The sequence below is a fragment of the Chrysochloris asiatica genome, unplaced genomic scaffold (assembly GCF_000296735.1).
Source record: "Chrysochloris asiatica unplaced genomic scaffold, ChrAsi1.0 scaffold00007, whole genome shotgun sequence".
Classification (NCBI taxonomy): domain Eukaryota; kingdom Metazoa; phylum Chordata; class Mammalia; order Afrosoricida; family Chrysochloridae; genus Chrysochloris; species Chrysochloris asiatica.
Window position 1 is genome coordinate 31653753 of NW_006408525.1, and position 18457 is coordinate 31672209.

General features: G+C 38.1%; 1 protein-coding gene across 2 annotated transcripts in view; it reads right to left on the reverse strand.

The window, feature by feature from the left end:
* The window catches only part of NSF (N-ethylmaleimide-sensitive factor), a 183386-nt gene that overhangs the window by 66263 nt on the left and 98666 nt on the right, over positions 1-18457 (reverse strand). For both annotated transcript variants that reach the window (XM_006833530.1, XM_006833531.1), the window contains 4 exons: positions 15364-15563; positions 6732-6897; positions 5864-5938; positions 5369-5556 (listed from right to left, as the gene is read on the reverse strand). In XM_006833530.1, coding sequence (XP_006833593.1) covers positions 5369-5556; positions 5864-5938; positions 6732-6897; positions 15364-15563 — 629 coding nt within the window. The remainder of the gene's footprint in view (positions 1-5368; positions 5557-5863; positions 5939-6731; positions 6898-15363; positions 15564-18457) is intronic.

Below are 18457 nucleotides of genomic sequence, written 5' to 3' on the forward strand. Positions count from 1 at the left end.
ACCATTAACAGCCCAACGCTTAGTCTACTGTACCACCAGGGATCTGCGTTAGCTATTGTTGTTAAGTGCCTGTGAGTAGATTCTAACTCATAGCAACCCTGCATAGGATTTCCAATTCTATAAATCTTCGTGGGAACAGAAGGTTTCATCTTTCTCTCCTGGAGCAGCTGGTAGGCTTGAACCACCAACCTTGTGGTTCACAGTCCTGTGCTTATTCTACAGAACCACTGTGCCATTGTTGTTAAGTGCTGTGGAGTCAGTTTCAACTCATAGTGACCCTGTGTAGAGTATCAGGTTTTAAGTCTTTTGTAGGAGCAGAAAATCTCATCTTTCTCCTACTGGGTGGCTAGTGAGCTCAAACTGCTGACTTTGTGATGTGCAATCCAGTGTTTATGCTATGGAGCCACCTCGCTCCCCACTGCACCATTAGGGAAATGCAAAATAAAACCATAATGAGCTATTACTTTATCTCACTAGAATGAATATGATCAGAAAAACGGAAAAAAAAATGTTGGAAAGGATATGGAAACACTAGGGCCCGGATCAAATTGCTGGTGGGACTGTAAAAGGTAGTAACCACTGAGGAAAATAGGTGGTTCTTCAAAAAGGTAAACAGAATTACCATATGACCCAGCATCCAAAGACTTGAAAACAAGGACTCAAACAGAGACTTGTACACTAATGTTTACTGCAGCACTATTCATAAAAGCCAAAAGGTATATACAACCCAAGTGTTGTCAACAGATGACTGCCTAAACCAAACAATGGACCAGCACTCTGCCTTCAAGAGAAACCCAGTTCTGATAAATGCTGCAACATCAATGAACCTTGAAGACATTATGGTGAGTGAATAAATGAGATACAAAAGGACAAATATTGTATGATCCATCTCATGAACTATTTAAAACAGATAAATGTAGAGAGACCAAAATTTATTAGTGGTTACCTGGGGTAGTGGGAAAAGGTAAGAGGAAGTTAGTGCTTAAGAGGCACAGGACTTCTGTTAAGGGTGAAGAAAACTTTGGAAATAGATAGTGATGATGGTTCTACACTATTGTTGCTGGTGTTAAGTGCTGTCAGGTCAGTTCTGACTCATAGAAACTCTGTATAGAGTTTCCAAGAAGCAGCTAGTGGGATTGAAGTGCTGACCTTATAGTTAGAAGTCCAGTGTTTATCCTACCGCACCGCATCAGAACCTCCCCACAACATATGTTGTTGTTAAGTGTCATCGAGCTGTTCCAATTCAAAGTGACTTTGTATAGGGTTTTTGAGGAGTGGTTGGTGGGTTTGAATTACCATACTTGTGGCTAGCAGTTCAGTGCTTATCCTAGAGCATCACACCAGAATCCCACACGCAACGCAGTAAACATAATTAATACCACTAAATTATACACGTAAAAATGGTTGAAATAGCAAGTGTTTTGTTATATATACATTTCACCACAATTAAAAAACAACAAGTAAGCGCCTATAGTGTGCTCAGCACTGAGGCCTATTAGGGGTACTGCAGGGGATTCAGAGATACACAAGATACAGACACAGAGTCTACAACAGATGTTGCCTACTTTCTCTATAAAGGGCCAGAGAGTAAATATTTTAGGCCTTTTGGCCACATAATTTCTGTTGCAAATACTTAACTCTGCCATTGTAGCACAAAAGCAGTCATAGAAAATACATAAACAGTGAGTATGGGGGTGTTCCAATAAACAGAACCAGGTAGTGGGCTAGATTTTGTCCAGGGCTGATACCATTGATAAGATATTCCAAAAGAACTTCGTATTCCTTCCTGTTCAGGCTTTTATTATTCCCTGCCTGAAGTGCTATAAAAGTCCCTCTCTTGTCTTGTGTCACCAACTTCACTCCCCTAAATACTCTACTAGACACAGCTGCTGGAGTGATCCTACTATGGTTTAGCACTATGCCACCGCTATTCTTAAAACTCTTCAATGGCTTAGCACTACGCATAGAAAAAAGTCCATACTTCTTAGCCCAGTATAAAAGACTCTTTGTGCTCCATCCACTGCTTTAGTCTCCTGACTTATCCCCCACCATTCTCTCTCTACCTCCTCTCCCTTACCTTTTATGCTGAAGCAATACTAAACTTCCCTAACACACCATGCTATTTTGTTTCTGTTCCTTTGCATATGTCATTCTTTTTACCTAAAAATACCCTGTTGCTGTTATTGTTGTTAGTTGTTGACAAATTGATTCTGACTCATGAAGACCTACGTCACCCCATACGTGCAGAGTAGAACTCTTCATAGAGTTTCCAAGGACGCGACCTTTTGGAAACAGAAAGTCTGGACTGTCTTCCCAGGTTCCTCTGGGTGGGTTGGAACCATTACCATAGCATTAACCCCCAGCACAATGTTCTATAAATCTACTTTGAATGAAAGTCAACTGAAGGTACAATATTTAAAAACTGAATGAAGTACATCATTCTTGAATGGGAGAATGAGAAAAGATTTGAGGAAGAAGGTAGCATATGAGCCAGGTAAAGGATTTCAGTGAAGTAAAAAGAACAAAAGCAAAGAAGAGGGAAAATAAATTAACATCTTACAGCTGGTGAGTATTTTGGTTTGGCTGAATTGTACAGAGAGAAACCAGAATACATCTAAAAAGGTAAGTTTAGGGTCCGATCTAGAGGGCCTTCAAGCCCAACTTCAGAAGTCGTACAATGTTCTGCAGACAATGGGAAGTTCACTGAAAGTTTTTGAACAGGAAAATGATATTAATCAAACAGAAGATGAGTAGTGGCAGTGAAAACTGAAAAGCATTGCCAAGACAGAACTGACAACACTTGTAGGACACAGTAAATGGCAGGAAGGAAGATGAGCCTGAAGTCTTACAGCCTGAGAAACTGGGATAAGCACAGAGCATTGCTGTTGTTAAGTATCATGGAGTCAGTTCTGACTCAGAGCAAGCCTGTATAGCATTTTCAATAATTGCCAGGTGGGTTTGAATTGCCAATCACATGGTTTAGCAGTCAAGTGCTTATCCTACAGCACCACACCAGAACTTCAAGCAGGGAAATAGGAGTAGGAAAAATAGAACTGTGAATGTGGTTTTGGATGATTACATTTGAGACACGATGAAATCCAGGTAGAATATTTACTATGAAATCTGAATATGGGAGGCAGATACTTTTAAGAGATAAATCTAGGATTCACCCTCCCAGGTGATAACTAAAACCCAAGAGAAGAGTGGATGTTAAAGATCAAAAACAGACCCTTATTCACATTAAAATAAAAGTACCTCAGAACACATTTCTACAGTAGATCAATCACTGATTGTACAAACTCCTTACATGCTATTTTCCTGACTCTGAACTCCTTGAGGGAAGAAGCCACATTTTATCTATTGTAGTGTCTCCAGTTTGCATGCTCAAAAGCAGCAAGTATTCAGTATATTTGCTGAATGAAGCTGCTCTCATAATTATTTGTTGTTGGTACCGACTCATAACGACCTTATGCATAACAAAACGAAACACTGCCTGGTCGTGCGCCAATCTCTCCATTGTTGCTATGCCTGAGCCCACTGCTGCTGCCACTGTGCCAATCCACCTCACTGGAGGGCTTCCTCTTTTTCTCCCACCCTCCACTTTACCAAACATGATCTCCTTCTCCAGTGATTGGTCCCTCCTGATAGTGATAGTGTTCAAATTATGAGAGACAAAGTTTGGCCATTCTGGCCTCCAAGGAGCACTCTGGCTGTACTTCTTCCAACACAGATCTGTTTGTTCTTTTGGTAGTCTATGGTACTTTTAATATTCTCCTCCAACACCATAACTCAAATGCTTATTCACATCACAAATCAATTCTTCCTTATTCACTGTCCAACTTTCACATGCATATATATGAAGTTACTGAAAATACCATGGCTTGGGTCAGGTGCACCTTAGTCCTCAAACTGACATCTGTGCTCTTCAACACTTTAAAGAGGTCTTGTATAGAAGATATGCCTAACACAATATGTCATTTGATTTAATTGCTGCTTCCATGAATGTTCATGGTTGACCCAAGCAAAATGAAGTCTTTGACAAAGTCAATCTTTTCTCCATTTACACGGATGTTGTCTATTGGTCCAGTGGTGAGGATTTCTGTTTCCTTTACATTGAGGTGCAACCCATGCCGAAGGCTGTGGTCTTTGATCTTTATCAGTAAGTATTTTAAGTCCTCTTCCCTTTCAGCAAGCAAGGTTGTATCATCAGCATACCACAGGTTATTAATGAGTGTTCCTTCAATCCTGAATGCTATGTTTTTCTTCATATAATCCAGCTTCTTGGATTATTTGCTCAGCATGTATATTGAATTAGAATGGTGAAAGAAAACCACCCTGGCACACACCACTTTCCTAATTTTAAACCATTCGATGTTTCCTTGTTCTGCCTCAGTCTATGTACAGGTTTCTTGTGAGCATAATTAAGTGTTTCTTGTGAGCATAATTACTTCATTCTCTTCAATATGATTAATAGCTTGTCATAATCCACACAATTGAAAGCCTTTGTGTAGTCAATAAAGTACAGGTAAAACATTTTGCTGGTATTCTCTGATTTCAGGCAAGATGCATCTGGTATTAGCAATGATATTCCTTGTTCCACGACCTTTTCAGAATCCAGCTTGAACTTCTGAAGTTCTCTGTCAATTTATGGTTACAGTCATTTTTGAATTATCTTTAGCAAAATTTTTCTTGCATACAATATGGAACTATCTGATTATTTCCACAATCCACTGGGTCACCTTTCTTTGGAATGGACACAAATATGGATCTCTCTCAGTTAGTTGGCCAGGTAGTTGTCTTCCAAATTTCTTGGCATAGATGACTGATTGTCTCCAGTGCCACATCAGTTTGTTGAAAGATTTCAATTTGTATTCCAATCAATTCCTGGAGCCTTGTTCTTTGCCAATCCCTTCAAGGCACCCTGGATTCCTTCTTTCAGTACCACTGACTCTTGATTATATGCTACCTCTTGAAATGGTTGAACATCAAGCATTTCTTTTTTATATAGTGACTGAGTATTCCTTTCATCTTCTTTTGATGCTTTCTGCATCATTCAGTATTTTGCCCATAGAATCCTTCAATACTACAAATTGTGGCTTTTAGTTTGTCGTATGCACAAAACTCAACTTCCTGTGATACACCCCAAGGAATTAAAAAAAAAAAAATTCTTGGCAACTCATGGAAGATGGACCAGCGGATGCTACTCTGGGGATTGAGCAGTTGACAATTAATTCCTATTCTTTTTACCATCTCTCTTCTCCATCAAAAGTCAGCATAGCCCTAGCCCTTGGCATGCTTGAAAGGAAAGAGGTAGACATGGAATGGATATGGCTGCAAACTGTTAATCTAGTGAATTGTTTTCACTGACCTTTATGTGTCTATTCATAGCAGTAGACTGTGCTGCTCGCACCAGCCCCTCCAATTCAGCACCACTGAAATTCTTGGTCTCCACAGCCAGTTCTTTAATATCTACATCTGCAGAGAGTAACTGATGCCCTCTCATCCTTGCTGTATGGATGTGAAGGATCTGTAGTCGACCTTTCTCATCTGGTAAGCCTGATAAAAATAAAATAAGACATTTTCCAGTCTCAACAGCATCATCAGCATTGTAATCCAAATGCTTTTCTTGTAGGTACACAAGCATATAAACACCTGCTTCTCATGATATTCACCTTTTTTTGTTTTTTTTTTTAACAACTTTTATAACAGAAGTATATTGTTGTCAAGTCAGTTCTAAGGATCTGAGGAGCAGCTGGTGGGTTTGAACCACTGACCTTGCAGTTAGCAGTCCAGTGCTTACCTTAAAGTGCCACACCAGGACTCCTAAGTAGCCAGTGCCCTGATCAGTAACAGGTTTGCTTACCTATCTCCATCTTCACTTCCAGTCTTCCAGGTCGAAGCAGAGCCTCATCTATCAGATCTGGTCTGTTGGTCATTCCTGAACACAGATGTTTAAAAACAACAACAAATTATCAGGGTTCAGAATTTAGTGAAAATGTCCCTCCATGATACATAAAGGCAGTATTTCCCTGACAAGCTAAGATAACATTTTATAGAAACCAAATTATTCCCAGTTACAATTTAATCTGTTCTAATGAAAGTATTTGGAGTCTTTGCTTTAGTGTTTCACTGCTGCACATGCCAAAGGAATAGGACTACAGAGAAAACTTCATATATTTAGAAAGGAAATTTAAGGTTTAGAGAAGGTAAGTAGCTTGACAAAGTGGCAGGTGACCATGTGAACATACATGGCTTTCAAAGTCCCTTCCTTTTCCATTAGGCCAGTGGTTTTCAACCTTCGTCAAAGAGCCTAAGTCCTTTTTCAAAAGCAGCCTCAGGAAGAACCTCAGTACATAAAAGTTAAAAGAAGTTACAGTAGAGATGCAGAGCTGACGCCTCCTCCCTGGCCCTTCCTGACTCCGATGCACCTCTGAGGAACCCTGGAGGCCTACAGAACCTTGTCTGAAAGCCACCATATGACAGACATTGTTCTGCTTTCACCTGTGGTCAGCTATAAGCTTAAACCCATCAGTCACTAAGATGCACCTTTTATTTGTCCTGTTGAGTCTACACATTACAATAGCCAAATTCTTCAGTATCACTTGATTCTAATTTGAAAACATTGGCAAAGGAGTTTAATTTTAACCTACATAGTTAAGACCTATGTTACATATTTCATGGTTTTGAAACCATAATACTTTTCTTCTTGTTGATGGTTTAAGTAAACATACCAATGACTAGGATGTTATTCAGTTGCTCCACTCCATCAATTTTGGACAGCAGCTGGTTGACAACAGTATCATGGACCCCAGTGCTTCCTGCCATGCTCCCTCTCTGCTTGCAGATGGCATCGATTTCATCAAAGATGATGATGTGCAAACCACTGTTAGCACCAAGCTGTTAAAGGAGAAAGTTATATTAAAGGTAAAAATTTAAATGTTAACATTAAATAAACGCATCATAAAAGCAAAGCAAAACTTTCAGTAGACTGACTTTGCTCCATTTTGACTAATAAATATGACTAATAAATATAGCAAGCACGATCATGGTTGTTGTCCTCTTAATGGTGCTAGAACTCATTCTCAGAATTCTACAAACAGAAAAGGAATTCCAAACTTCATATTTTACAAACATCAACCAAAAAATACACATTAATTGCTAATGAAAGAAGATAATCTATTATACACCTTTATGTTGGCGGCTGGTGGCTATGTGCCGTGGAGCCGGTTCCGACTCATAGCAACCCTGTACAGGGTTTCCAAGGCTGTAAATCTTTACAGGAGCAGAAAGTCTCATCTTTCTCCCATGAACAGCTGGTAGTTTCGAACTGCTAACCCGGAGGTTCGCAGCCCAATTCGTAACCACTATGCTATCAGAGCTCCTTACCTTTATGTTAGCTTACACCATTTCTATGTCTCACTGTTTGAAAGAAGAATTTTCATACTTAACAGATACAATTAAGTTAGAGTGTGGCAGCTCCCTGAGTTTTGATGTAGGGACTATCCAGAAGCAGTCGGTTTAATGTTTATTTGGAGATTGGGTAGGAATTGGGCAAATGGGGAAAGGATTCATGCTCACTTGTATGAGACAAATATATATTACTTCCTCCTATCATTATATGAAGGATAGAGTGTCTACAAAGAACAGTCAAGGAAGTGGTAATTCTTCAGCCCAGTGATTTTTGGTTTTGTCTATCGGAAAGAGATTCATGATTAGAAAAAGTTTATATGTTTCAAATTTTAATATATGTAAATACTTTTAAATGCTAATAATTCATCAGAACCTTCTAACAACTTTTACTTATATAATTAGGGACCAAATGGGGAAGTGTACTCCAGGAATTTTCTTTTCTTTTTTAAACAAAAAGAACATAAAAAAAAAGTAAGAATGAATTCAACCTAAATATGACATGTTGTTGTTATTAGTGTTCTGTGCTGTTCAGTCAGTTCCAACTCATAGGAACCCTGTATAGGGTTTTCCAGAGTGGCTGATGGGTTTGAACGGCCAATCTTGTGGTTAGCAGAGCAGTGCTTTTCCACCAGTACCACTAGGCTCGGGACAATATAAAATAATGGGCACAATGAGATACAAGTTTGGGTATGATCAAATTTCTGGCAAAGATATGATTTTTTTTAAGAGTTGTTGTTTTGTTGTTGTTAAATGCCATCAAGTCGGTTCTGATCCATAGCGACCCTGTATAGGGTTTCTGAGGAGTGACTGGTGAGCTTGAACCGCCTACCTTGTGGTTCAAACGGCTTTGCAGTCTGGCGCATTAACTCACAGCGCCACACCAGGACTCCTTATTATAGGAGTTTGTTGTTGTTGTTGTTGTTGTGTGCCATGGAGAGTAGTACATGTGAAATGAATAAAAATTGCAAAATAAAAATGAATTCTATTACTTAGAGATAAATGTCATTAACATCATGTGGATGTAATTCTATATTTTAAATTTATATTAATTAAAAAATAGAATTCCATGTGTCCTGCATTCTCTTGAACAGGAACTGTTCTTTGAAAATAATTTTAATGGTTATTTTTGTTTCTAAATATATAATACACGATTATCATAGGCTCTCTACTCTGTCTTATGAATTCATACATATTTTAATCTCTTTATTTTGTAGTGTATTTTAGAATTTATTAGGGCAAGCTTTATCCTTTTTTATAATTAATTATCTTGGCTATTTTACCTCCAGATGAACACTGAAATCATTCTAACAGAGTAAAAACAACGTCCACATACTAAAAACAAAAATGAAAAATAAAAGTGAAGCAATTCAAATTCTAACTGGAATTAGATTAGGTTAGAAAGTACTAACAGCTTTTGAGCATGTTCAGTCCTCTTAAGGAGAATGATGCTGCTGTGTGTCATTAAGTTGATTCTGACTCACGGTGACCCCACATGACATCGGGTTTCCTACACTGTAATCTTGATGGGTGTGGCACTGTAGGCTAAGCCTTGGACTGAAGGTTGGTTTGACCCGCAAGGTCGGCAGCTCACTTTCACCAGCCACTGCTTGGAAGTTTAGACCGGGCCTCCATGAGTCGGAACTGACTTGAAGACACTTGACAACAACAACCTTTATGGGAGCAGATCATCAGCTCTTTTCTCCTGTGTAGCTAGCTGCTGGGTGGGTTTGAACTACCAACCTTTCCTACAGCAACCAAGCACTAGCCATCACACCACCAGGGTTCCTCTACGGAGAATGATATATCATTTATGTCTCCCAAAAAGGTTTCCCAGTTTTTGTCATACAAATTTCTTTATAAAGATTCCTATCAATGAGTTTGGATGCAATTGTAAATGGGATTTCCCCACTATATTTCATAAACAGTATATAAGTATGAATTAATATATGCAAATATATTAGTTTTGTACATTTATATCTAACCATTTTGACTCTTTTAGTTTAACACACTTTTTTTTTTAGCTGAATCTTTTGAATTTTCTAGGTAGATGATTTAATTATATATCTACAAACATCATTTCATGCTCTCTTTATAACAGGTACACTTGCTGCTAGTATGAAAAACTGTTTCTGAAGTTTATAGATGGAGAAAGAGAGACTCCAACAGAAATAAAACCTTAGAAGCCTGTCGGAGTAGCTGCAGGGTTCAGGGGCAATGATGGCCCTCTAAAAGGGCGAACTAAACTCACCTAACATGAGAGCAGAGTTATAACACTACCACAACCGAGACTGTAATCCAGAAGCAGAAGGTCTGCAAAAGCAGAACGTGTTTTGTACTTAAGATGATTTTGATTTTGACTTCAGGTAGAAAAAGGAGAGCTTTTTCTACAGTTGGAAAGTCAGTGAAAAACAAGCAATGGTACATAAACGAGGTGACCAGAGCCTGTGCCATAGAGCTTGGGTTATGGAAGTGGTAAGACGTAAAAGACAGAATCTTAGATCTAAGTACTGTCTGCAAGTAAGAAATTCCCTTGCATTTATGATAATAAGGACGTTGGCGAACGGAAAAGATATAGAGGAATTGTTTTTCAACTTTCTAACATAAGATTAAACTGTTAACAAAACATATTGGAAATGCCCTTCAGAGAACAAGACATGCTCAGCTGAACAGAATGTTGTTGTTGTTAAGTGCCATCGAGTCGGTTCCAACCCATAGCGGCCCTGTATAGGGTTTCCGAGGAGCAGCTGGTGAGCCTAAACTGCCAACCTTGCAGTTCAAACGGCTTTGCAGTCTGGCGCATTAACCCATAGCACCACACCAGGACTCCAGCTGAACAGAATAGGAGAGCTTAAAGTCATCCACAGATAGTAAGAAGAGCTTAGCTGTGGTGGTGGTGGTGTGCCATACCGTATAGTCGGTTTTGACTCATAGCGACCCTTTATAGGGTTTCCGAGGCTGTAACTCTTTACAGGAGCAGAAAGCTTCGTCGTTCTCCAGCGAAACCGCTGGTAGTTTCGAACTGCTGACCTTCAGGTTAGCAGCCCAACTTATAACCACTACACTACCAGAGCGCCTTAAGATGAGCTCAGTAGCAAACTAGATTCTAGAGGAGATAAATGGTAAAATTACGTTAGAAGAACTTAAAGCAGGATAGGTTCTGGGCCACCACCCCAGAAGATGCCTACAATAAAGGCAATCTGAAGAAAAGGGAATCAAGAAAATATGACAAAAATGAAATGTTACAGCTAAACTAGGAAGAAAAACCATCCTCCAAAAATCTAATAGAAATTATACTAAGCCTAGCATAAACCTGAATATGTAGTTTTAATTAAAAACAAATAAAATCCTGGATGACCCAACAATTACCCTCCTTGGTTGAATTTACCACTTCAGTGGGTAAATGGACAAACTAATTGCAGTACATCCACACAATGGAAAACAAGTCAGCAATAGAAAGGGACATGTGATACATGGAAAACCTTGGAAGAATTTCAAATGCATTATGACACGTGAGAGCCAGACTCAACAGGTTATATACTGTGTGGTCATTTATATGACATTCTTGACAAGACAAAACTCCAGGGATCAGTAACTACCAGGGCCTTCGATGTGGGGGAGGGAGATTTCTTGGGTGATGTTCTGTATCAGTTTTGGCGTTAATTACATGAGTTTGTGTTGCTGTTTTGTGCTATCAAGTAGAACTGCCCCATAGGATTCCACAGGCTATACATCTTTGCGGGAGTAGAAAGCATCACCCTTCTTCTGCGACATGAATTTAGAAATGTGTTAAAATTCAAACCATATACTGGAAGAGAACAAAAATCAATTTTACTGCATCATAATTTTTTTTTTTTTATGTTTAAAAACATTTAATTGTGCTTTGGGTGAAAGTTTACATAGCAAATCAGTTTTCCAATCACTAGTGTATATAAAAATTGTTCAGTGACATTAGTTGTGATCTTTGTAATATATTAGCACTCTGTTTCTTCCCTGGGTTCCCACTCCCATTCGTAGGCTTTTCCTGTCCCTCCCTCTCTTCTTATCTTTGGTTTGGGGCAAATGTTGCTCTTTTGGTCTCATATAGTTGATTGTTCTCAGGAGCACATTCTTAGATACTGCATTATAATTTAAAAAACTGATAAAAGATCTTATAATACTTGCATTCTATTATCCATATTTGGACTACTATCCATTCTTCAATGCAATGCTATACAATACAATAGTCACATGTCTATCAAGAGCTCTAAAATTTAACTAGGCTTCATTTTCCCCCCAGAACATTACTTATGAACTGTTTTCCTTCCACAAAAATGCTTTAAAAACTGTATTCAAATCTAAAAAAAAAAAACCAACTTAATTTCTTTCATTGTATTTATTGAAATCCAATGTCTGATGATAAATGGCAATTTTCTACTTAAAAATAAAATGATTACCAACATTTTTTCATCTTTCCATCTGTAGGAAAAGTACTGAAATGGATCTACAATATCACTTTTGCCAATGCACTTCTATGTACTAGGGTATTAATTTTTGCAGTTTTCTGTGCATAAGTGGACCTTCCTGCTAGTGACTGAAAAACTTTAAAATTTAATGTTAATTTTAAAAGACATGTGTATTCAAGGTGGTCTGCCCAACAGAGCATGAAACAAAAAGCTGCTATGAATGTATCAAAGTTTCTGTCAATGTGTCTTGTGTTGAGACTAGAGTTATGGCTTCCTATTTGGTCCAGCCTCTGAAATCACCTCAGTGGACAGGGAAGTCACAGACAGTAAGAACACTGTGCTTGACAAAATGTTCACAGAGGCAATCTGTCCTAAACATCATTCAGTACAATTATGACCTTTTCAGAACCTTACTAATCTTGTGACCTGTCATCAGCTCCCTTCCCCCAACCTAGTCAGGGCAACAGCATCAATTTTTACAGGTGTAGTTACTTAAAGAAAGGCAAGTGCTTATTCCAACAAATTAGCAATCAGGTAAAGAAGATGTCAACATTAATGTTCAGAGATTAATACAGTTGAGCCATCAGTAAACATTTTTAACAAAGGGTTTACATCTCACAATACAACCCTCCTAAGTTCACGGGTTTCTAGTTTTTACCATTGCAAAGCCTTTCCCCACAGAAGCAAATCTAGTGCTGATGAGCTGCTGCCAATGGCTTCCAAAGCAGCTGTTCTATATTTAACTAGCTTGACCTATATGCAAGCATTCGTTTCCTTCAGCCCAGATTGTCCAGAATCACAGAGGTCATGCTTTTATTATGTAACACACGCATACCCTTCACAGGGTCGTGAGCTGAATCTGCCCAGCCACTTCAGGATGTAAAGATTGAGAAAGGCAAAACTGCAAATATTGGCTATGATTAATACCTAGAAACTCTTGGTCAACCCCGATTTATCATGAGCAGTGCCACATTTAAAAGCTTTAAAACAGCACCAAAGTTATCTACGCAGACACATCTAAACTATCACAACTTAGATGATATAAAATGCTTCTCCATCGTGCGATTTCACTCACCTGCATTTAGTGTCCAATTCTCAAGGTACCATCAGGGTCCATTAGAACCAATTTTGTTTTTTAAAATTTATAGCATATTTAACTATGTTTATGGATTGCTATTTTACGACTTTTGCTATTTCTTAGAGGTGTTCCAAAGCAGGAAAAAAAAAAAAACAAAAACACCCTTTTTTAAAAAATAGAATATAGTTCATTCTATTTTATAATTATCATGTAGGTCCACTGGATCTTCTTATAAATCTAAGATACATTAGGTGTGACACTACAGGATAAGCACTGGACTGCAAGGTCAGTTACCAGTGGCTCCTTGGAAACCCTATACAGGGTTGCTATGAGTCGGAACTGACTTGATGGCACTTAACAAGATACATTATGGAGTCCTGGTGTGGTGCTGTATGATAAGCACAGAACTGTGAACCTCACAAGTCAGTAGTGTAAACTCACTAGTCACCCCTCAGAAATTCTATATAGGTTTGCTATGATTAGTAACCAATTTCAAGTCACATAACAACAAACAACAAAGAAAAATTATGAGATCTTGGAAGCACAGTGGCTCTATAGGATAAGCACTGGTCTGGGAACCACAAAGTCAGCAGTTCATGCCCACCAGTTGCTCCACAGAAAAAAGATGAGGCTTTCTGCTCTTGCAAACATTTATAGCCTCGGAAACCCTATAGAGGATTGCTATGATCTGGAATCAACTCGATGGCACTTAACAACAACAAGATACATTATGAAACTTTAGTGAGCTTATTTTACCTACATCTTGAAACATTTTGCTATTTCATCATTCTAGAGGTAATTTCATCATCACTCATCAATTATTTACAACTATGTTAGTTAGGAAGGAGCTCTGGTAGCGTAGTGGTTACAAATCGAGCTCTGGTAGCGTAGTGGTTACAAATCGGGCTGAGGACCTTAAGGTCAGCAGTTCGAAACTACCAGGCGCTCTGCAGGAGAAAGATGACGATTTCTTCTCCCATAAAGATTTACAGCCTCGGAAACCCTGTACAGGGTCGCTATGGGTCAGAACCGACTCAATGGCACTTAACAACAACAAGAACAACATGTTAGTACGGTTGCTATGAGTCGGAACTGACTTGACAGTAACAGGTTTAGTTTCTTTTCATGCTAAAACAATTTTAAGAAAATGAGAGAATGAGTTCCTTGAAATTGCCTATGAGAATTAATAAAATAGTGAAATAAAAAGTCTGGGAAACCATTGCCAGATTTTAGCTTTTATTGAATATGGTGAGAATTCAGATTTTGTTTCCCATCCATAATGACAAAGACAAGTGAAAGAGAAAGATGTTTTACAATTAGATGAATCAGATGATGAATGCAAAGAGAGGCAGCCACACTCCATAGCCTAAGAAGCTAGGGAAATTGACCATATAAGCAAATGCTCAGATTCTGTAACTTCAAATGACATCTTCCTCTAAATGTTCCACTGCGGGGTGGGGTTGTTCCAGGCCACCTAGCGTCATGTATATGCAAATCTTACACCAGAATGAATTCAGAATCTGTGGTCCAGAACCCCACGCCCCCACCCCGGGAAGTGTCTCTAGCTCCCACTCTGGAAGCAGGTATGGCAGTGAGTTTGGTTTGTCTTAGTCCACTTCTTAAGTGATTCAGGATTTGTTAGCTGACCTCTAGAGGGTTTAAAACTTGAACCTATAGGCTACCAAGACCAAAAGCTTCAGCTCACACATTTATTTCTCAAATTTTAAGAGCTTTTATTTCATTGCCAAAGATTTTCCTTCCTTTCTTAAGAGCTCAACCACACATTTAAAGTCATTTTAGTTATATCTGACCCTCTATTTGAAGATGTTTGTAGAAGGCAGGTTTTCAGGTTACCTAGTCTACCATATCACCAGAACTAGAAATCCCATAGCATTGTTTAGAAACTTTCTGTCAATGAAAGAAATATGTTAATATTAGTAAATTCTCATTTTATTTTTAATTATTATTTTTTTTTAAGATAAAAATCAAGCTTTCCTTTGACCTTTGGCAATTCAATCCTGTCATTCTGCAACTGAGCTGACTTGGTAAGTAAGCTAATTTTCTGTTCATGTATCATATTTATACACAGAATTCTGTTAAGTCTGGTTGTAGCGCTGCTTCCTTTTTGAAAGGATAAATGAGTTCAAGTCTCGGGAAGTTCAAGTCTGTGGAATAGAAGTGTCACTGGAAAAGACAGTCATGAGCTGTGTCTGCAAATCCTTTAGCTTATCCAATCATCTACCTTTGCATTATGAACAGTAGGTAATGACATCTGCTCACATCATGTAAATCCTCTATAATCTCCAGCTCAGCGCCATACATAAACTAGGTTCTAAATACAGACCACAGTAACCAGTTTTCTACCATACATCTGGGTTTCATTGATCATAAACCATAATAACCTCTTCTAAGTTATCATTATATTCACATTACCCGTCTTTGCTCCTCTTCAGCATCAGCAAAGAGTTTACGAATGTTAGCCTCTGATTCGCCCACATATTTGTTCAGGATTTCTGGTCCATTGACCACTTTAGGCTCTCTCGCATTTAACATCTTGCCGATCTGTCGAGCCAGCAGAGTCTTACCACATCCTGGGGGCCCATATAGCAGGATGCCTTTAACATGTTTGCAACCTGAAAAGAAAGAGAGACAGTCTTATGTCAGCTAACTAAAATCCCAGAAAGACATCTGAAGGAAAATTCTCGTTCTCCTTCAGGTGCATTTGAGGAACGATGCAGCAATGCCTTTATTTAACATCTATTAATATCCATGTGCCAGGAACAGAACAACAGGAAACAACTGAAGTTCTTTTGTATAAAAATACCAGAAACAATTCTTACACCAGCACTAATGTTTGAGGGGAAAGGCTGCCAATTAAAGGTCTTTGTAGAGTATACTCAAACAATCAGTTACAATAAACACTTTTAACTCTGAAAACATCTTTTTCCTCTAAATACCTAACTAAGAAATCTTACTTAATTTTCATTATCCTTTAATTTAAGGTTCAGGGAAAACTGTTTCACACAAATCAAATCTAAAACAGGTCTATTATGATACAGTAGGCTATGGAAACTATAGCTTACTTAGTCATAGAAATAACAGGTTCATCTGTCAATCAAGCACCTGAAGACACCTCACGTGTCTGCACTGAATGAGTAAAGACCAATCAACAGACTCCAGATGGAGATTATAGGCTTTGTAGATAAAGTTTAATATCTTATACTCTGTGTGACTAATGCCAAGTGAGGCTCATGCTTTCTCAGGGCAACCCAGCTGAAATGAAGAGTCAAAAAGAGTACGCCAATCGTTTTCTAGGCAAGTAGTGCTAGATGTCTTCAAGACATTGTTCACAAGAGTAAAATAGGAACTCTGATTATCTAGACTCCCCAGGATGTCTGTAGCCAAGTCCACATAAACATTTCCTCCATTTCTTAAGACTCAAATGATCTGTGTCTCTGTTGATCCACTCTAGGAATCCTCACCTTTCCAGCAGTACCACAGGTAAGAGGCACGACTCCTTTCTGTAGACTCTTTTTCTTTATACGACACCAAAAAAAAGCATGCTGTGAAATAATGAACTATCAGATATCAGTGTTCCACTCAAAACTACAGGTAAAAAAAATTCTGCACCCCATCTGAATTCAGAGACCTTCAAGAACAGCTTTGATGCATTAGACACTAATGACAGAAAAGCAGAAATGTTATTAGATGACATAAAGAATATCACACAGGAAGAAAGTAAAAGGTCGTTAAAAAAAAAACAAAAACAAAAAAAACAGGAAAGAAAGAAAAACCAAAATGGATGTCAGAAGAGATTCTTAAACTTGCTCTTGTGCATAGAAAAACTAAAGAAGTGAATGCAAGAAAAAAGGAAGTAAATGAACTGAACAGAAAATTTCAAAGGGCAGATTAAGAAAACAAAGTCGAGTATTATAATGAAATGTGAAAAGACCTGGAGTTAGAAAACCAAAAGGGAACAACATGCTCAACATTTTTCAAGCTGAAAGAACTTTATAAAAAATTCAAACCTTGGCTTACCATGTTGAAGGATTCTACAGGTAAAATACTGAATGATGCAGAAAGCATCTTAAGAAGATGGAAGGAATACACAAAGAATACCAAAAAGAAATGGTAATTTTTAAACCTTTCAAGAGGTAACATATGATCAAGAACTGATGATAATGAAGGAAGAAGTCCAAGTTGCACTGAAGGCTTTGGCGAAAAGAAACGGGCTCCAGGAATTAACAGAATACAAACTGAAATAGTTCAACAAACTGATGCAGCACTGGAGGCACTCTCTCATCTATGCCAAGGAATTTGGAAGACGGCTACTGATTGGTTTACCAACTGGAAAGTAATGTTTGAGCCCATTCCAAAAAGGTGACCTGACAGAACACAGAAATCATTGAATATCATTAGCATCACATGTATGTAAAATTTTGCTGAAAATAATGCAAAAAACAGTTTCAGTCATACACTGACAGGAAACTGCCAGATATTCAAGCTGGATTCAGAAGATGATGTGGAACTAGGGATATCATTTCTGGTATCAGATGGATCATGGCTGAAAGCAGAAAATGCCAGAAAGGTGTTTACCTGTGCTTTATTGACTATTTAAAGACTTTTGACTGGGAGGATCATGATAAGCTATGGATAACATTGCAAAGAATGTATATTCCATAATAATTAATTATGCTCATGAGGCACATACAGACCAAGAGACAGTCATACAAACAGAACAAGAGGACACTGAATGGTTTAAAATCAGGAAAAGTGCGAGCCAGGGTTATATTCTTTCACCACACTTACTCAAATCTGTCTGTTGGGTTGACATCACGGCAACAACAATAGAGTCAAGTATATGTATTCATATTTTTTTTAATTCATAAATAAACATTAATCTTTCAGAAGGAAAAAAAAATTCTGGAAATGTAATATAATAGTATGTTTCCATGGAAAAACAGTTTGTCTTTATTTGGGATGAAAAAAAATTATATCTTTAAGAAAAATCACAACAATATACACTTAATACTCAATTTGATGCTTTAATACTTAGAATAAATCACAACTCTACCAGAAATTTCAATTTCTAAGAAAGAAGACCCTTTGGGTTGCCAGTTTTGTCATTACTTCTATCTTTATTTCAAGAAAAAGATTCCCTTTTAAATCCTTGAAAGTAATGAGCTCTGTGGTTAGAGTTAGGCATGTAGAGATGATAAGAATTTATGGAGACATCTGAAGGTCTTAATCCTCCTCATCATAGTATAATCATCTATCTCAAGAATTAGGGCTCAATAATATGTCTTTGGAGTCCTGGTGTGGCACTGTGGATTAATGCGCTGGACTGCAAAGTTGGTTTGAACCATAAGGTTGGTAGTTCAAGCTCACCAGCCGCTCCTAGGAAACCCTATACAGAGTCACTATGAGTTGGAACTGACTTGACGGTACTTAACAATAATGTCTTTTAAGCCCTGGTGTGGCACTGTAGGAAAAGCACTCAAATTCATCAGCTGCTCCTCGGAAACCT